General features: G+C 39.2%; 1 protein-coding gene across 8 annotated transcripts in view; it reads left to right on the forward strand.

Moving 5' to 3' along the window:
* The window catches only part of NF2 (NF2, moesin-ezrin-radixin like (MERLIN) tumor suppressor), a 69891-nt gene that overhangs the window by 13257 nt on the left and 36087 nt on the right, over positions 1 to 20547 (forward strand). For 5 of the 8 annotated variants that reach the window (XM_039861958.1, XM_039861950.1, XM_039861952.1 and 2 more), the window contains exons 2-4: positions 10329 to 10454; positions 12337 to 12459; positions 14697 to 14780. The exons of 1 other annotated variant lie outside the window; for it this stretch is intronic. In XM_039861958.1, coding sequence (XP_039717892.1) covers positions 10329 to 10454; positions 12337 to 12459; positions 14697 to 14780 — 333 coding nt within the window. The remainder of the gene's footprint in view (positions 1 to 10328; positions 10455 to 12336; positions 12460 to 14696; positions 14781 to 20547) is intronic. 2 more of the 8 variants (XM_039861954.1, XM_039861956.1) reach the window with 1 other exon arrangement.

Below are 20547 nucleotides of genomic sequence, written 5' to 3' on the forward strand. Positions count from 1 at the left end.
GGTTTGTTACAGGATGATGTGTTCCATCTTCCTGCTTGTGCTTTGTCCAATTTAGATTATAAATCCACATTTTAGTACATTTTCAGCAAGTAAAAGTTTATTACCAAACTAGTGCTGACTTCAGGGGAAAAAATCTTTAATGAAATCTTCAGTCACTCAGGGTGCTTGTTCCAGTTTAGGAATCACCGTGGCACCGCTAGGTGGGGTCAGAGCACATCATTTCTAAAGACATTGGGCCTTTTTCCTCTTCCTACGCTTGCTGCTATTCTTCTTGCTTCTTTGCCAAATTCTAGCTTTGGAAAATTCACAAAACCTTTCTGTTAGTGAATTATGTTACTTATGACTTTCCCATCCACCTTGCCAGTTTTAGTCTCTTAGTTTTAGTAACTGGTAATATGACTTTCAGATTACACTTAAAACTGGAGTCCAGAGTAATTACTAAACTTATCTGAACTGATCTGTGGTTTTAAATTCACCAACAGCATATTTATCTAGTATCCACTCATGATGATTTGAGATTAAGTCTCATAAACAAATGTTTAGAGTCTTAAGCCCACAGTAGTTCTCATTCATCTGCAGAAATTTTTACCAGTCCTATCCACTCATACCTATACCTTCTAATGCTGTCAAAGTCAGTGTTATTAATTACTGTGAAACTTAATCAAAAGATAAGCTAGAAACAAACAGAATGCTTAAAATTTCTTTCCAGGCTAAGGTGTGGGTTCCACATGAGCTGATTTGCATGAATGGATTATGCTCTCTAGCTCTGTTCTGGAAGGTTTATATGCACTTCTGCATATAAACCATAATTTTGGGGAAGGGCAGGCGGCATTAATCAGTTGGATAATGCTTAATCATGGGTTGTATTTCATGGTCGGCTAATTTTACCTCATGATTAGGCATTTGGAATTTAGCTTTGTGTTTATCTGCACTGAATTTACTGTCATTTCCTATTTGTAGCTCTCTGCAGAATTTTTATTTTTCGTATTTCAAGCATCGTAATCATTGATAATTGCTGAATATCAAACAACATGCTTGGTACTAAAAACCTTCTGTTTTTCAGCAGTATTATAATTATCATTTTTGTTACATTAGGGAGTTCATTATTATAAGTCAACTCTTGATTATTAAGAGAAAGGAAAAGATAGCAATAGCAAAACATGAGTAAGGGAAAAGAATGTGGAAAGCACACGTAAGTTAACTGTTAAGGGTCATTTACATCCCTGAAAATGATTTTAAGTTATAGAATGAGATGTTAAAGAATTAAAAGAAAATTATTATACCAATGAAAAAAATACTACGAGGTTTATAGAAAACCACCTCAAGCTCATAGACTCAGGGGGTATAAATACTGAAAGGCCATTTGATGGTTGTGGAAGCTGAGATCCAAAGAGGTTAAGTGACTTTCCCAACACAGCAGGTTTGGGTGTTTTATAGCTATTTGACAAGGCTGTGATTGCTCTCATGTTGTGAGCTAAATTCAAAAGACAGAAATTGTCTTATTTGTTTTGGGGGGTTGTATTATTTTTATAGCACCATAACCATATTTTTTTCCCTTTGTCACCTGTCAGCCCACTTTGAAGCACCTCGTCTTCTTTTTTCTTGTAGCATCATAAAATCTGGGCTTTGCACGGGGCATAAGAAATTGACAGATGATGAAACTGAGGCCCAGTTGAGCTGCATAGCTCACCTGAGGTTATAAGCTTGTGTGTGGTAGAAGGAGGGTGTTTAGGATGCAGATCCCCTCTCTAGGTTCACTGCTGCTGCCATAACCTCTCTCCACTTCAGCAAGAAATGTGCTAGAAGCTGCAAACATAAGGACTCCCCTGCCCCAAAAAACTATAATTAATTTTGTTTTGAAAGACTTATCAGAGTTTAAAACCTCCATTTTGTGACTTCCCAACTTGCTGTGATTTTTTTCTTACTAGTCTCTTTTGTTCTGTGGAAATTTTTTTCTTGGTTGATTCTTTGAGATTTAGATTTCCTTGCCAAGGTATTTTTAGAGAGAAGAAATCAGTATGTGTCACCAAAGGGGGAAAATATATATACCTGAAAGCCCAATTATGCAATTAGAATTTTAATAAGGAATATCATAAATTCTTGTTTCATTGCAATCATTACTTAGAAGCCTCTTCTACTCAGAAGCCTCATTTAGTTATCATCATCATTATCATCAACAACATCAGCCAACCACAGCATTTATGGAGTGGCCGCAGATTATGCAGCACTTGCTTGGGTTCTGGGAGATTTGAAGTGAGTGTGCGCGCGTGCGTCTATGTGTTTGTGAGAGAGAGAGAGAGAGAGAGGGAGAGGGAGAGGGAGAGGGAGAGGGGGACGGAGCATGAGCATGAGCATGTGAGAGCAAGCCCTTGCCTTCAAGGAGTTTAAATTCTGCAGAATTAGAGGAAAGACGGGAATTTGGGGAAAGGCAGACACCTCATTTTTCTTTTTATGTAAAGTACATACTGACTCATGTCAGTATGATAAAGGGAGGGATCTTAGAAAGGTCTAGTTATGGATAAATGGAAGCACAGAGTTTTGCTGACTTGGGAGGGCACAGGCTAGGTTGTAACAAGGCAGGGCAATTGGTTGAAGGAAGAAGGAAGTAATTTCAAAGTGGAGAGCCTTGAAACTAATAATTTAAACAGATTTCACATACTGACAGAGATGATCAGAGGCCTGGGAGAAGAAAATTACTTGCTATAGTTGATTATGGCAGAAATTGACAGGACAAGAGATTGGTGTTGGGATTTTTTTTTTTTTGCAAGGAGGAGGTTTCGGGTTTGTGAGATTTTGCTCATTCAGATGAGCACCATAGGGGTCGTGACTGGTAGAGCAGAGAAATGAATCTTCTTACTTGGTAAAATACTGTTTTTATTTGAAGGATCTCCTTTTCTCTCATGTTGAGAAATAATGTCTCATTAGGAGTGGTGCATCCTTTAATTGCAACAGGAAACAGCACAATAGTTTTGCAGTTTAAGCTCCTGAGACATAAGAACCTGCTTCTGTGGTATGGTGATAGCACACTGAGTTTGGGAGTATCAGTTTTACACCTGTATTACTGTATTTTTTTAATCTTCTTTGATTAAATAATAGATTTTAATGGAACTCATTATTCACTTACTGTACAGCAAAATCATTTGTTATAATTCTTTCCATTGTTTTTATCTTGTAAATTGAGGTATCTGGCATCTGTTTTTTCAAAGTGGACAAAAATAAAGTTGTATTTAGGTTTGGATCTGGTACATTAGCATCTTAAATTCTCAAGTGTCCTATAGTAAGTAAATCAGTTATTGTAGGCCAACAGTGACTGCAAAAGTCAGTTAGTGATAAATATTGACAGAGGAAATCACAGTCATCCTTGGTTTTCCATTTCTGGAATAATGGTAAACACGGTACGCATGTCACGAGCCTGAGGAGGCTCAGTTCCTTCTGTTGATGTATCTGTAAGGAAGCAAATCTTTTGACAACTTTTATGGCAAGAGCTGGGGCAGCTTGTGAGCTAATTAGGAGAAACCCTGATAAGTCAATGCTGGGTTTGTCAGTTCTCTTTCACCTTCTGTGGAGTAGGTAGCCAGTCAAATAGCATTCCTATGTGGCTGATAATCTGGTCCCCCAGACCTCTATGAAATGGAATGTTGGCTTCTCTGGTAGCTTTTTGTAGATTTGAGTCTTCTCTGTAAAGCTGAAGTTTCTCTGTGGGTCCTAATTCTTAGGCACTTTACAGATAGCAAGAAAATCCATTCTCTTTCTTCAAGAAAGTTGTCTTTTTCTAGCTGTGGCCTTTCCCTGTCATGTGGCTGGTTTTCTACTCATCCTATCAGCAAGTACAGGGATTCAATGGCTGGTTTTCTACACAATTGTATCAGCAAGTACAGGGATTCAATGGCTGCATGGCCTAAGGAAAGCATTGGGAGGAGTGCAATGTGAAAGCTGTGAAAGCAAAAAACAATGGCAGTTTTAGGGTTGTGAGTCTAAACACGGCCAATTTTAAGATGACGGTCTTGGACGTTATTCATAATGCTTCCCTGGTTAATAGACCTTAGTCAGCCTTGTAGGTTATTGGTGTCAGTTACTTCCTCTAGCTACGTTCCTGCTACAGAGAGTAAATGCTTAGTGCTATTTACTTAAAACATTCTAGGTTGATAAATTACAAGCACTTCACTCTGGGTAAAGCTAATAAATTCAGCCCCTATGAAAAAAAAATAACAAGCTGACAGCACTTAGTCCTGTTTATAAAGTTCATACACATCTATCTTTAATAGAAGCACAAGTGTATATATCTATGAAATAGTACTGCAGACTGTTAAAGTACTAGAGAGCACAGCCACAAAGCATGAAGCATTGTATTTCCAGACCCACTACCATTAGCCTCTACGCTTGAAGGGCATTTTGAGGACGAGGCCTGCATAGTGGGAGCTTACATGCCATGGAGTCCAGATTTATGCTCCTTCCTTCCTTTCTTCTTCCTGCAAATCACCTTTCTCACTCCTTACACTTCTTTTTTTCTGTCTGCAAAGTGAGCATCTGCCTCATAGCCTCCCTGTTCTTCAGAAGGCTGAGATGAGGCAAGTAGCTGCTGTAGTGGTATATGTGGAACAGTTTGAACACTGGCCAAGTGGAAAGATATAGGTTTAAATGAACATTTAATTAAAACCAGGAGCTGTTCTGTTTTTGGCAATCTGTTCAGGAAAAATGACAAACCCTAGGACAAACAAAATGGCCTTTAGGCAGTAGAAGTACAAAGCCCGAAAAGCTTTTGTGTGATCACCTGATCACATTTCAGAAAGGGAAATGTTTTAATTAAAAAAAAAAAAATCCCACTGGTCTTGGCTTCTTAGAGACCCGGCAGGTATTATTATGGGATGCATGACTGCTCAGAACCAGTGATTGAACAACTTTGTTCCTAATCAACCGTGGCGAGTCTGAGCTTTCACATGCATTAGGCTGGAGCTGCATATTCAATACTGCATTGAACATTCAGTACTGCAGATAGGATAATTATGCTGCTTGTCAGATACTAGAAAAGTGCAAAGAACGTTCCTTCACTTTGCAACAGCTTGGACCCAAGTGGTAGACGTGCTGTTCCCTCCAGCTGGCGTGACCTCCCTTTCTTCAGCCCCTTCACCAGAGGACAGACTATTGCCTGGCTTTCAAGAGCCAGCTCTGACAGTGTCTCTTCAGTGAAGCCCCTCACCCCCCCAGGGCCTCCGGAACCGAGTTGTGTTCCCACAGCACTCTGTTCTGTTAGTATTTACCAAGTTACGTTTTCGTTATCCATTTACCTGTCTTCCCTGTCAGACATGAATAGGGACAGTGTCTTGTCCCGAATCATCATTTATCTCTTGTTCCAAGCACAGTGACTAGGACGTAGTGGGTGCTCAATAAATGTTTGTCAAATGAGTGATAGCATGGTTAGCTCAATGAGAATTGATAGTGCCCTTTCTGATCTGTCATCCATCATCCATGGAATAAAATAAGACGAGGGAGCTTTAAACAGTGCCACTTGAGAATATAAAGAGAGGAGACAGGGTAAGAATGAATAATAACTACCCTTTATTGAGTTTTTACTATGGGCAGGGCACTGTCTTAAGCTTTTTAATTGTATTAATGCACTTAATCCTTAGATCAATCTGCTAAGACAGGTTCTGTTTATTATCCCCATTGCAAAGCATAAGTTCAGTAACTTGCCCAAGGCCGCTGAGAGACAGAGCTGAAATTCATATCGATGTTAGATAACCATAGCCTATCTATGCCTTTTAGACTGGTTCCTGGAAAGAATTAGGCCCTAATGTCCTGAGGCATCCATCTTACGTAATGATTTAGCTTCTCACCTGTATATCTGGAATGGTACTAGTTATGATCTATCCTTGGGAAAAAGGAGAAAACAGTCAGTTGGATAACTTTCAGTGTTCTCTGGTTCACATGAAAGAGGCAGAGTTAGCTGACAAAGAATTGGTTTTAGATGGTAATTTTCTCCTTTTGGAAGCACAACAGTATTCTCTAGTCTCTATTCTTCAGTCAAACTAAACTACAATACTTTAATTTCATACAAGGACCATCTAAACCTTTTTTGCCTCTAGAACTTTGCTTATGCTATTTCCTCTGCCTGAAACATAATTCTCTGCTCACTCCTTCCCCAGATCTTCACTCGGCTTCTCTTTCCCATCTTAAGAGTCAATTTAGATGCCATTTCCTATCCTTCCAAGATAGAGGGTCCCTACAGCCTCTGGGTCCCTGTCATGGCACTCACAAGTGTTGTAGTGCTGAAAACGACACCTGGAGTTGATTTTTATATGTGAGTCGAGGGAGGCGGTTATCTATCCCTGACCGGTTCGTGCCCTAGACCTCTTTGAGAGCCAAGACTGCCTCTTTTGTTTCCCACGTAGCGTATCCCCTATACCTCGGCTGGTGCTTGGACACAATGTGTGTTCACCAAATATTTGTTGAAGGAGTGGATGGACGGGTGTTCGTTTTGCCTTAAGTTTTCAAGCGTTGGGTTTTTGAAGTAGTCAAGTCTTCCGTTGGGCAGCCATCATTTGCTGTGTCTTGTATATATGTACTCGGTTGGACACTGTGGAGAAAAGAGACATGACAGATGTTGCTCTTGTTCTGGGCACCTACAATCTAGGGAGACATTCAGATGTTCAGATCACTGCACAGCATCAGCACAGTGCAGTGGGTCACTGATAAAACTGTAAAGATGAGCATGATTATGTTCTGAGCAGTCAACCAGAACCAAGGAAGCCCCATTTGCAACCCAGGACCTCCCTTCACGGGGAGCCTTGAGAACCACCTGGAGCAACTGTGATCAATGGTTCTTGTTTGTAAAGAAGTAGAAACCCAAATTAGGAGGACTAAGCAAGCCTCATACACCTGGGGAAGGGCATGTTGAAAAGTATATCCTCAGGTAGGTAAACAACACATTGGCTGTTAGATTTAACTGAAAAGAAAAAAACTTAATTACGTAAAAAGAGAACATTTTATTTTATAAATAGAGCTAAGACTAAATCAGATGTATTTTGGATATCTCTACCTGGTTTCCTCAGGCGCGTTATCTCATCTAAAACTTAATTAGTCATCTGTTCCCCCCGAAACTTGCTGCTTCTCCTGTATTCCTTCTCTGCTTTAATCCACCTAGTGTTCAAATCCGAAATGCGGGTGTCCCTCTTGATTCTTTCTTCTTCAGTCCCCATCGGCATTCAAGCATCAGTTCTGTGACTGCCTCCTTTTCATTTTCCAGGCTGTCTTTTCTCCCTCCCACTGCCTTCTTCAAGGCAGGAATTGGCCTTTCTACCCTTCTTGCGTCTAGGCTCCTTTCCTCCAACTCATTCTCCACCCTGTTGTCAGAGCACATTCCAAAAGGCATATCTGATCCCATCACTCCTCTGCCCAAAAGTCTTCAAAGACTCCATGGTGAGCCACCTGGCCCCACATCATGCCCCATTCCCACCACGCCCCCTCCTGAGTTCAGGCTGTCTGTTTCAGCTCTACCAGATGACTTGCAGTTTTCTTTAGATATTGATTTTTTATTTAGACTTGTTTCTTTTTGCCTTTCATCTAACTCTCACTCGTTCTCTAAAGCCTCTTCTGACCTGGGTCCTTGCTTCAGTCTCCTGCATAGACCATGCTTCCCGTATTTTGCATCCTCAGTGTCTAACGTTGTTTGGCACATAGGATGTATTCTGTAATGCTTGTTGGAAGAATAATTGAGAGGTAGCAGAAGTGTTAATTTGAGCTATAAAAGAGCAATATCTGGGTCCTTCAAGAATGAGTTGTTTCAGGGTGGGAGAAGAGTGTTAAGATACCAGTTACTTACAGGAAAAGGTGGCTGGGGAATAGAACCCCACAGAGGAAGAAAAAAGGCAATTGAGGAACTAGGGGTTGCCTACCTTAGATCACCATAAAAAAAGTCCAGTGTCTGCCTTAGCAGGTTGCTGAGGAATCTGTGACTCAGTTTCCTTATTTATACAAAAAGGGAATAGCTCTACAGTAGGTAGACCCAGCAGGTAGGCTCATTTCCAACTCCGACATTCTACAATTTTACAAGTCAAAGTGAAAAATCTAAGTAGGGCATTTTGAATTGATGTGAGAATTTTTTCCCTTCTCATTTTATTGCCAGCTCCATGGGAACAAAGACATTGTCTCTTTGCATTCAGCAGAGGTAGTTTTGCATTTTACAAACAAAGAAGTACGAAGAAATATAGGAAAATTGCATTAATATGATGTTATGTTTGAGAATTTAAACTCCCAAGTCGGGAAATTCACTCATCATTTTTTTCACAGCTTTCTGTTTGATGCCCTACACATCCCTTTTGCAGACAGCCCCATTGTACCAAAGCCGGGCCTGGCCTGGCCATGGCTGTGAGTTATAATGGATTGGGAATCGTTACCTTGATCTTCTTGGCCATCTCCAAGTTAATGTCTGTTTAACTTTCCCAAGTTAATGTCTATTCTTTAGTGTTACATTGTCTTGTAGCAAAGTAGTCATTTATGATATATATACTATGTACTGGCTTAAAATAGAGACAAGAGGATAATCAGCATCCTGAAGCTTCTAGTTTTCCAAAATAATATTTCTTCAGTGAAGTCTGTCTGTAGGAACTAAAACCCGGAGTGAATTAAAAAACCCTTTGTCCTGTTGTCAGACTAGGAAATGGGTGTGCCAAGAAGCATTGAGCCTTAAAAGGGGGAAGGAGATGACCTTTTAAAAATAAAATTTGTCATTTTATTTTATTCTACTCAAAATAATTTCTAAAGACCTCAAGTTTGGTAGTGTTCCAGGGGCCTCACTAAAATCACAGAGGGGACAGGGGCAGAGCTAGAAGGACAGATAGGAGAAATGGCCCTGGTGAAGGACAAAAGGTATGTATCTCAACCACTTGTCTGCTGCGGTTTTGGTGTCCTTCCATCTAGGTTGCTACTTTGCCTTTTGACTTTTACTGCAAGCATAGAAGAGGGTTGAGCTCTCTTGTTAAGTACCTCATAGAGAACACACTGTTCATTCACATATATTAAAAATAGAAGGCCTACTTGAATACTCTGTAGAATCAGGTTTTAGCAAAAGCCAAACAGATATTAGAAGTCTAACTTATTTTTTCCTTCTTGCTTTTATAACAAGACTCTAAATCCCAATTTTTTTTTTTCCATTCCTTTTCATTGTGCATCTTCAGTGTGCCAGGAACTGGGTGGAGACTTCTAATGAGGGTAGAAGGACAAACACTTCTGAGTCGAATGGTGATATTCTTCCAGTGTCTGGCACCCTTGTATTTGAATCCCAAGATTATTCCTAGTATGACCACTGACACTGTGATGTGCCTCATATGCTCATAACTGTACCAAGCATACATTTGAATGTCCACCTGATACTCTGGGCCCTTGGGGGTCAGGGGTGGCGGGGCGGGGCAGTGAGCAGCAGCTAAAGGGTGGTATGGAAACATCCTGGATTGTTTAACTTGAAAGCCACAAGGTGGCAACATTTACTAAGCTGCTGGGCATTTTCTTCCCCTATTAAGATGTTGAACTTGCTTTTCCAGCTATAAGTGTGAATAGCTGAGAAAAGGGTTTATTTAGTAGCCATTGCTTCAGGTCCTTTTGAGAGTGAGGCTGTAGGATAAGCACAGTATTGTGTTTTATTGTATATTGATGTCTATTCATCCTCTGGTTTAGATACAGGAGAGTTTGAAATTACTCCATGTGACCATGGGCAAGTTGCCTCCTCCCCTTTGGCCTCAGTTACCCATCGGGATAGGAGAGACCTATGATTGGACTAACTAGGTTTCTAATGGTTCTTTTTCTGTATGATTTATGATTTTGGTTACAGCTTCCTCCCCTATATTGCCTTTTTAAAAAACTTCTAGTAAAACCAGCCTTTAAATTAAAACAAAACAAAACACTAGCCTTTTACCAAAGGGCAGGGTCATGATTTTTTAAAAATTAATGACAAAATCTCAAGGAAATTAATGTCCCTAGAAGCTAGCCATCTCCCTGGATTAACTCAAGAGGCTAAACTCTCCTAAATGAGGATGCTTATTTACCAGCTTTCCTAAATTAGCTTTCAGGATATTAAGATCTGTAAGGAACTGTCCAAGGGAGGTATTGTGTATGCTCTGCAGTAATTAAACCATTAAGCTCTAATTGGTATTTTCTCACTCATGGTTTTGTGTAGGAAGCTTTAAAATTATTTAGGAATTCTGTGTTTATCAGCCATCTTAGTGTCATCCCCACATTTTGGAATCTGAGTAGAGAGTGCAAAGAAAAGGTTTTTGTGAGAGCAGATTATGCCTTTTGCTCACAATGTGTTTCCCTCTTGGTTTGTTATATTGCAGATGAAATGGAAAGGGAAGGACCTATTTGATTTGGTGTGCCGGACCCTGGGGCTTCGGGAAACCTGGTTCTTTGGACTGCAGTACACAATCAAGGATACTGTGGCCTGGCTCAAAATGGACAAGAAGGTTGGGCTGGAACTGGATGAAAGCAGTAGGGCTAGCTTGTGCTCTGGTTCTTCCCTGAGCATGTGCCCGGTTTGTTTGCTCATCATGGGACATGACAGAGACGTAGTAGAGAAAGGGGCAAGTCCTGAAATAAGTCATGCAGGAAGGAGGTCCTGGAGAAGCCACAGGTTTTCTACTTGTCCCAGGCACACAGAACCAACCAGGATTAAACTATTGCGATCCCTGCCTTCTTTACTCATTGCTTTATGCTGTTCAATTTATTGAACCACGAGTTAGGCTTTGTGAATAAAAATTACATATATACATTTTTTACAATTTATGTCTTTGAAAGCTTTTCTTGGGGCTCATGTGCTTTATGGAATTTTAAAAGTCTTTGAGAAACACCATGGTCCAACTCAATTTAATCATTAACATGATTTAAAGAATAAAGAGTACCCTGGTCCCTGTGGTAAAGGAAGACTGTCCATTTTGTTCTCATGATTTTCTGGGGCTTCTGCAGCCTGCTGGATAAGTCTAGGCTCCCAGCACTTTTCATGTGGCTTAGAAATGGATATTGCCTAGGGAAACTGCCCTCTGCCTGGGTTCATATATGCATACAAAGGCATACTTACCTACTTACCTGCCTCCCTAACCATGAGGACAGATGAGAGCAGAGCCATGTACTTCTGACAGCAATTCCTAAAAGACACCTGAATCTCAAAGTAAGTCAGTGTCTAATTCTTATCCCAAATGGAATCCCCTGCAATTACCCACCTGATTTTATTATCTGCTACATTGCATGATAAACAGAGAAAGCCGCCTGTCTTTTACCAGTTTTACTCTAAACTCAAGTGTTCAAATCATGTTTGCATATGTACATACTCATCTGAATCTTCATGTTCGAATCCCTGCTGGTTTTAAATTTCATAGAGTAATTCCCAATGATCATGAACATCAAAATGCCACTGTGTACCAATGTCAGTGAGACTGTTCTAGATCAGGTTTATTTTGAATTTTCTGGGCACCATCAACTGGAATTTGGGCAGGGGTACAAAAAGTGATCTGTCAAAGACAGCAAAATTTCTGTATCTTTTTGTGATTCTCAGCAAAGTAAATTTAAATCATAACCTGAGTGTTGGCCAAATGGATATTAGATTGGGGGCATCAGGAACCAGGATACCTACTGCTCAAAGGAAATAAATTATGACACATGTTAATGGAGCTTTGGAGCCTGTCACATGGCATGTTTATGGCCTGAAATGAAATTCATTCTGGAGAGCAGATGGTTCAAGCTTTTCAGTGGGTGGATGAAATTGTTAGAAGATTAAAGGCAGTGTGGTTTACTGACTGTGCCCAAGTATTTTGTGGAACATCTCTAGAGGTTCCTTGTAACAAAAGGCTGCCATAACGGACATGTTTCACTTCTGTTGCTCAGTTAATGTTTAGGTGATTTCACAAAAATCTAGTTCGTCTCTAAGTGCCATTCCAATATGGACCTAAATGTTAGGGGTCAGCAGCAAGGAAAAAGAATAAAGGCAGATTCCACTACCTCAGAAAATTCAGCCTACCATAAAGGCTAGCGCCCAAGACCTTAGAGTTATAAATTTCTAATTTTTAACTATCTTTGTGGCCATGAGAACATTTGTACCTTAATCTTGGCGCCACTGACTCCTTGAGGATATTAATAAACTTGGTTCAAAAATGCCATGTGAAGTAAATATTACCTCTTGTTATAGATGGCTTTGTGAATGCCTCAAATTGAAAAACCATAACTTCTGGGAAATGTGATGAATTTAGAGGGGAAATAATATTTATACGCTCCCTGCAAAAGGTTCTTTGATAGTGGCATGGGAGGAAGAGGTGCTAATATAGTTTGTTTGTCTTTTGCTCTGCAATTCTGCAGGTGCTGGATCATGATGTTTCAAAGGAAGAGCCAGTCACCTTTCACTTCCTGGCCAAATTTTATCCTGAGAATGCCGAGGAGGAGCTAGTTCAGGAGATCACACAACACTTATTCTTCTTGCAGGTACACCAGTCCATGCTACCCCCTAATTATGGCGAAACTTACCCAGGCATGGTTGCAGAGGCAGCCTGGACAAACCCTCAGTGCTGACCACAAATACTTCACATTGTGAAAATGTTCCATCTCTAGAAAACCAGTCCTTTTGGTTCTGTAATGGAAAAAAATCTTCAGAATTGAACTATACTTGAGTGATAAGAATTGGTGTCAGATGAAATTGTAAAAGTGTGATGGTGAAGAATGGGCACAAGTAGCTACCTAATTTAAAACCTATTTGAAGCTGGATCCTGTTTTCTTCTCACTTACTTGAAAGTACTCAGTAGTTGCAAAGGAAGTCTAAAGAGAGTTTTATAAAGAATAGTTCTTCCAAAAGTTCAAACTCTGTGGTCATTAAGGCAGGACTTCAGAACTCCAGCAACACATGGTTAATCCTACGCATGTGGAACTTCAAACATGCTTCATGCTACCCTTTGTCTGTAATTGTCTTATTTCTTCTTTACTCATAGATTGTAAGCCCTTTAAAGGCAAGGCTCACTGAGCATACAGTAGGTATTCCATAAGTAATCATTCATATACATTGAAGAAATTAGGAGATCCATACTTATAGGTTCAAAGACAGCTAGTTGACTGTCTAGGGGCACAGTGGGCGGAGGGATTAGTGTTCTTACTGGTTGATTGAAACACTGCCCCAGTTTCATGGTTAGTTACAGTGATTGGTGCTGGAGCAGACTGTCCAAAGACGCCCACTGTCAGTAACAGAAAAGATTGCAACAGGGGTGTTAATTATGTGATCTCCCAGAAGGAGATGTATATTGTCACATAGTCCTTCTATAATTAGTTTGAGCCTCAAATTGTTATGTTCAGTAAATATTAAGTTAAATGTTATAAAACCCCTCAATTTCTTTTACAAAAATTTTTTTTTTTTTTGCAAAAAATGGTATGTATGTATACACATTTACACATATATACATAATTCTCCATCCCTAACGTCAGGGCGCCCCCAACCCCCAGACTGTGGACAGGTAGCAGTTTGTGTCTTGTTAGATACCGGGCCGCACAGCAGGAGGTAAGTGGCTGATGAGCGACTGAAGTTTCATCTGTGTTTGCAGCTATTCCCCAGCGCTAGCATCACTGCCTCAGCTCCACCTCAGATCATCAGGCATTGGATTCTCATAGTCCCTGGTGCCAAAAAGGTTGGAGACCGCTGCCTAGCATTTCCTGGTCTAAGGGAAGCCCTTTCAGTTTTTCTGTAGTGTGGCTTTTTTTTCCCGCTTTGAAAAGAAACCAAGGGATTAGAAAGTCACACTGCTTTGAGTGAAACCGCAAAACGATCTTATAGGCCCCAGAATGTCCTAATGTCCTAAAGCAATGTCCTAGACATGGCTTTCTTGTAAGCTCTTGGAAGCAGTGCCTATCTATCATGTGACTTTGGCTTAATTTCCCCTCATACTGCAATGTTGGAGCGTTTTCATGGCTGAGCAAGGCAAAGTTTACTACTTTTATGAATCTGGTGACTGTTGACATCTGTGAGAAGAGAGTTGGCTTTCCTGTTGTGTTTATTTTGGTGTTCCCCCACTTCATGTGGCTCTCTTGCCTCTATGTCTGGAACATCACACGCTGAACCATTCATTCTAAGACACTAAATGCAATGAAATATGTTAATTCAACATTATGGCTTAAGAATTTTATTTCTTGAACCTCACATGTACTTAAAAGTTTAATCGATCACACTTTATTGCTTCCTTTTTCCTTAGAGCAGGCATATTGAAAGTGATGGTTTTTTCCCCCGCAGTCATAACTCAGTGGCCTTATTGACTATTGTCTTGTGTTAAGACTTAAAAGTAGACTCCATTTCCTCTACTGCTGTTTGTGCTTAGCAGGGGCCGAGGCTGCAATCACCATCAGAGCTGGTCCTGACACTTCTCAAGTTCACAGCTCTCCTCCGTCAAAACCTAGATATTACTTACTGTTTTAACCTTGAAGATTGTTTTCCCTCTCCAGCATTTAATCATGAACAGAAGAGATAAGGGGCTTTTATGCATAGCCATTTTACCAATAACTTCTCAGTGACTGAACTTCCAACCTGTCCGCAGCAGTAAAAGAATTATACCCTTTGTCAGAAAATCATTAGCAGGCTGGTTTGGCAGCCCTTATGAGAACATCCTGTAGCCATCTGCTGTGACCAGCCTGCACAGCTCACTTCCACACATACAGTATCATGTCTCTCTTATTGCCTGTATTAGGTAAAGAAGCAGATTTTAGATGAAAAGATCTACTGCCCTCCCGAGGCTTCTGTGCTCCTGGCTTCTTATGCCGTCCAGGCCAAGGTAGGCTCAAAGAAGAAAAATGCATTTTTTTTCTGGGCATTAATGTGTGTCATGGGGTCACTTCAGTTTTCTGTTTCTTGGGATTTTCTGGACTTTAGAGAGACTTTCTCCAGAAAGTAAGAGGTTATGGAATTCATGGATTGGGGGAACCATCTATCACTGTCTCACTTCTGTATAATCTTGTGAGAGTATATATATGTGTACAAATAAATATACAGCTTGATGAATTTTCTTCGTAATCTCATTGTGCACATGTGGTTACTTACATTCACTGGACCAACTTCTCTTTTTATTTTATCAGAAAAATGAATTTATGGTCTCCATTTTGGGCCAAACATGGTGGTTAGGGCAGAAACTCATCTTCTGAAGACCAGTGGCCCCATGTGTGGGAACCTCACTATACTCTAGAGAATGCCCTGCTTCATGCATCCCTGATGGGCTGTACACTGCAGGCTCTTTGGCCCACTGAGCTCAGTTGAGCTGTCTGGTTAGCTGAAAGGTATTCCTAGAGAAATCACTGTGGATTGAGAGTAATGGGAAAGGGACACCAATGGTCTTGTGTTTTTGTCCTGTTTTTATAAGACCCATTACAGAATCAGCCCAGAAGGCTTCTACTTCAATCCTCAGATTTCCACTTTAATCATATGCCACTTTCTCTTGGTCCCTCTGCTCACTACCTTTCACTGCAGCATTAGATGTGCCCAGAATTAGGGCATCTTGATTACTTTTTGTGATTTTGCATAATCTTTTGTTATTATTTTCCTTTTTAGTTGAAGGTGTCCATAATTCCATTTCTGTAGTGGTTAATAAGACCCTCTTAATTTCCTAGCCTATTTTTTTGTTTTTGATAGCTTAATACAATTTTAGAACAAAGCCAAGAAGTAACTGATCTGTCATTTGGAAGGAAAAAACAGTCTGTACATACTAGTCTGACTGACAGAAGAGCCAGAGTCATTTGATGATTGGTAATTATTTGATGACTGGTCTAATATTTGCTGAGTATTCACCAGCCTGAGGAAGTGTTGGTTGTTGACTCTATCACAATATGGGCACTAAAGTAAATGTCTGCCTTCAGTGATTTGCCCACGGTCATCCAGGCAATCTTGGGATAAAGCTAAGGGCAGAATTCATGGCTTTGGGATTACATTTTGTGCTTCCCCTATTCTACTGCCCAGAAAAATGAGTAATTGAAAAAACAAAATGGGCCTTGATTCAACTAAAACATATGCTTTCTTTTATGCTTTAAGAATATTAATAACAGGAAAAATGTGTTCTTTCAGTCAGTATCACCCTGACAGTGATGAAGCAGTCATTGTCACTCTCATTAAATCTGAGCACTTCCTGGCCCGGAACTGAGTTCCTTTTTAGCACGCTTTCTCCCCAGCTGAGAGGAGACCCAGGCTCTCAAGGACACTACCTCTCTTTGAAGGGCTTCCGTCTCAAAGGCTACATTTTCTTTGTATGGATTTTGGGCCACAAATTCAAAGGCCACCCGTGGAAAAAAATAACTTTTCTGGAAACCAGCAGATGTTTACTTAAACAGATTTCACTGTAGGAAAGCCCTACTAATTTGAGTCCTACTAATTTAGAGATGAAAGTAATTCACAGACAGCATATGTGGTTCACATGGAGAAGGATGTTCTGTTTTTTTCTGGTATAAAATTTCAGGATCTCGCAAATAAAGCTAATCTATGGCTTTAAGTCTGTATTTGGGAAACTAAAGATTATTATAACATGCTTCCAGTTTCCAGGACTGCTGTTTAATATTAAAAGGCTATCTCTGATTACAGTATTAATGAGATCTTACATGATTGTAGTGTTTTACAGTTTTACAAAGTGTTATAACATGAATATTTTGTGTGATACTCAGTGTAGTCTCTTCTGTAAGCCAATGCTTAAAGAGTGTTCTGCCTGTTTTATAGATGAGTAATTTAAGGCTAAAAAAGGAGTAATAATTTGTCTAAAGTCACAATACTGTCTATTAATTTTTTTTTTTAATATAATTTGTAGCCCACTTCTTCATGGACAGGATTTGAAGCAGAACAGAACTATAGAGTGGAGCTAAGATGAGAACCCTGGTGTCTGGTTGCCTAACTCAGCACTTTGCTCTTGCCCCTCACTGTCTAGCGTGTGAGAGAAGTCTCTAATATCACACACTGTCTTTCACTAAATCCCATATTCATTTATATGGTCACCTGAGTCCAAACTTTTCAGTAAATCATATTGGTTCCTTTCATTATGTTCAGTTTGTTTTCTTCTACAACCCTTCTGAAACAGAAAGGAATTTTAGAAGTGTGGAGGGGAAAGGAATTGAGCTCATTAACACATGGAATGTAATTATGCACAAATGTGTTCATTATAGTGTTTAGCTGTTTGAATGATATAGACACAGTTAATTCCAAAGCATAAAGAAACAATTACCCTCAAAGTATAAATACAAATAATAATCACATGGTTCAGTTAACAAGAACCACATTTCTTGGTTAGAGTTTGATTTATATTTGAATCAAAAATATGGGCTGGGTTGTTTTGGTCCATTCACGTGACGCAGCAAACCATCTTGCAATGTTTTAAGCCACCTGTTGGATTTTTTATTGACAATTTGGTGTTTGAAATGTGTTCTTATTAAAAATGACTTTGGGAGAAAATATATATAACTTATCAATCTTGCAGTGCTGGCCTACAGACTCCTAGTTTCAGAGAGAAAAGAATAGTGAGAGAAGAGGCTTAGTGTTTCTTAGTAAGCACTCTTTGATACAAATTAGGGACAGAGTGCCAAAAGGCAATTAAGAAGTTGAGTATATGTAAAGTATAAGTAGAGAGTGACAAGAGTTGAAGCTGTAGAGGTCTGCAGGGGGACAGATCATAAAGGATCTTAACTTTATGCTGTGGGTGATGAAGAGCCAGTGAAGGGTTTATATTTTAGACAGATCATTTGGTGGCTGTGTGAAAGACAGATTGGAGAGAGAGACAAGGAAACGGGGAGACCTGTTAGCAGGCTGTGGTGGTCATCCTGGTGAGAGACTATGAGGTTCACAACTTAGATAGTGATCAGTTAGATCAGAGGAGGCTTACCTAAAAATATCCAGGAGATGAAAGTTGATATAAATGATGCTACACTCTCTCTTACCTTTTTTTTTTTTTTTTGCATATCCTTTGTACAAAAAGATATTTTCCTCCCACTCAGCATCAATTTTGAGACATAGCTCTATTGTATGTGTAGCTGTAGCTCATTGATTTTATCTACTGTATAATAGCCATTGATGAATAAACCTAGTTTATTCTTACGCCCTCTTCTGGGGGAGAGATAGGTTTAGTTTCTACTTTTCTCCTATTGCAAACAGCGCTTTACTGAAAATCCTTTAATATGATTCCTTGTGCATATATGCAAAAGCTTTTTTCCCTTAAGATAGATTTCTAGAAGTAGAATTGTGGAAATATCCCTGCATATAAAGAACTCTCAAGTTTATAAGAAAGAGACAGCAGAAAAATGGTCACAAAGGATCTAAACAACAGGTACTTTATAGAAGAGAAAACAAGAAAACAGAAAAAGATACTCAATCTCACTAGTAATCAAGAAAAAGAAAAATTAGAGCAACAATAAGGTAATATTTCAAACCTGTATGATTGACAAAGATTAATAAATCAATTGTTTAAGCTCATTTTCTTGCTGGAAGAGACTGTGAGATGGCATAACCTCTGTAGAGCGTTGGGTGAGGTGGAGGCCAGTCAGGGGAGTAGCCACACCCCCAGTCTCCGAAATTCCACTTCTAGGTGGCTACTGCAGAGGAACTCCTGCACAATGCACCCTTTTCACTTAAAACTGTTAGAACAGATAGACCCATCTCATTTTTTAAATACTGAACAGTATTTCATAAAAAGGAGGGACAGTGGGTATTTTAAATATTTCTTATTGATAGATATTTAGGTTTGTTTTTCTTTCTATTATTTTTCTATTATTTAGACAGATGCAGTGAACATCCTCAAATACGAACATACGTATAGTATGCTCTGTGATAGATACCAGGAAATGGCATAATGGGGTTGAAGGATAAGAACATATAAAATTTATATAATGCTAAGTGAAAGAAGCTGGACACAGAAGGCCACATATTGTGTGATTCCATTTATATGAAATATCCACAATAGGTAAACGCGTAGAGACAAAGCAGATTTGGGAGTGGCTAGAGGATGGAAGGAGGAAACTAGGATGTACTGCTAACGGGTGTGGGGTTTCTTTCTAATGGAAATATTCTGGGATTAGACAGTGGTGATGGTTGCACAACATTCTGAATATATTGGAAACAACTAAATTATGAGTTTAACAGGTGAAGATTATGTGTATAAATTCTATCGCAATAAAAAATTAAATAGATATGGCCAAATTGCCCTTCATAAGTGTCATCTTAACTTCTAAGAACAGTGTTTGAGAATAACTGTTTTTCCACATCCTCATCAACAGTGGATGTTATAAGTCTTTTACATTTTTGTTAATTTGATAGAAAAAATAGATTTTTTAAAAGTATTCATTTCCTTGATTACCATTGGGGCTATCTTTTCATAAATTTACTGGTACTTGTATTTCTTCTATGAATCAAGTGTTTATGACTTGCCCATTTTTCTACTGTATTGTTTATTTTTTTCTAATTGATTTATAGGAGCTCTACATATGATAGATATTAATCTTTTATCTTTTCTTACATGTCATACTTCTTAATCTTTTTCTTTTTATGGTTTGAGTGACTTTTAGAATGGCTTTACTCATCATTTTTATACACATGTTTTTCTATACTTTATTCTGATATTTTGATAGATTTTCATTTTTAATTTAAGTCTTTAATCCATCTGGATTTTAGTGGCTGGTGTGTGGTAAGGATCTTCTTATTTATTCCATATATGTATTGATCAAATCTTTATGTTTTGTGAAATCTTATTCAGAGCACTTGATCTAATTTTCCACACATACAGGCAGAGGAAAAGTGTTTAATATCCAGAATAAGCCTCTGTTTAATCTAAAAATTGACTCCAAAAGTTCTGTGAATGATGAACTTCCTTCGTGAATTTAAATTCAATTGGTTTATATCAGGGGTGGATCCAGGTTTTGTGGGGCCCGAAGTTCATATAACTTAAGGGGTTCTTTTCAGTGCAATAATATAAATTATGAATATAAAATTAGGTGCAGAGACCTGAAACCCCAGCTTTATTAGCTTCACAGTAAATTCAGTCCTGGTTATATTATCGGAATGCTTCTGTACATAAAAGGATGATGAACAGCCATCTCCATCTATGCAGTGGTATGACTTCCTTTTATATTTACTAAGTGCCACAACTTGAAGATTTTCTTTTGTTTTTTAAAGAGACATTTAAGAGTAGACACATACATCAAGGTGGCTTTAGTGTTGTAAGTGGAGTTAGTCCAGTGGAGAAGTTCTTTCAAAAGGGTCTTTGCTTCCTCTCCATTGCTCAGATATAACCTTTTTGATCAGTGGAGCGGCTGGGAGTTCAGTATGGTAATGTGGATCGTTAAATCTTACAAGCCTTTGGAACCTGAATTTACAACTTTAACTTTGCATATCTGCTTAGTTTTGCATTAGAGTTTGGTCAGCACTCTTCAGAGGCTCGGGAATGCAACTAACAGAGCTTTCTTTAGCATCCCACTCCTTCAAAAATCATAGAGGCAACCAGTGACCAGTGTCATTGTAAACAATGCAGAGGATAATAATAATGCATGAAATTCACTACGAGCTAAGCACTTTACAAAGTGCTT

The sequence above is a fragment of the Pteropus medius genome, unplaced genomic scaffold, assembly GCF_902729225.1.
Source record: "Pteropus medius unplaced genomic scaffold, Ma_sr-lr_union100, whole genome shotgun sequence".
Lineage (NCBI taxonomy): Eukaryota > Metazoa > Chordata > Mammalia > Chiroptera > Pteropodidae > Pteropus > Pteropus medius.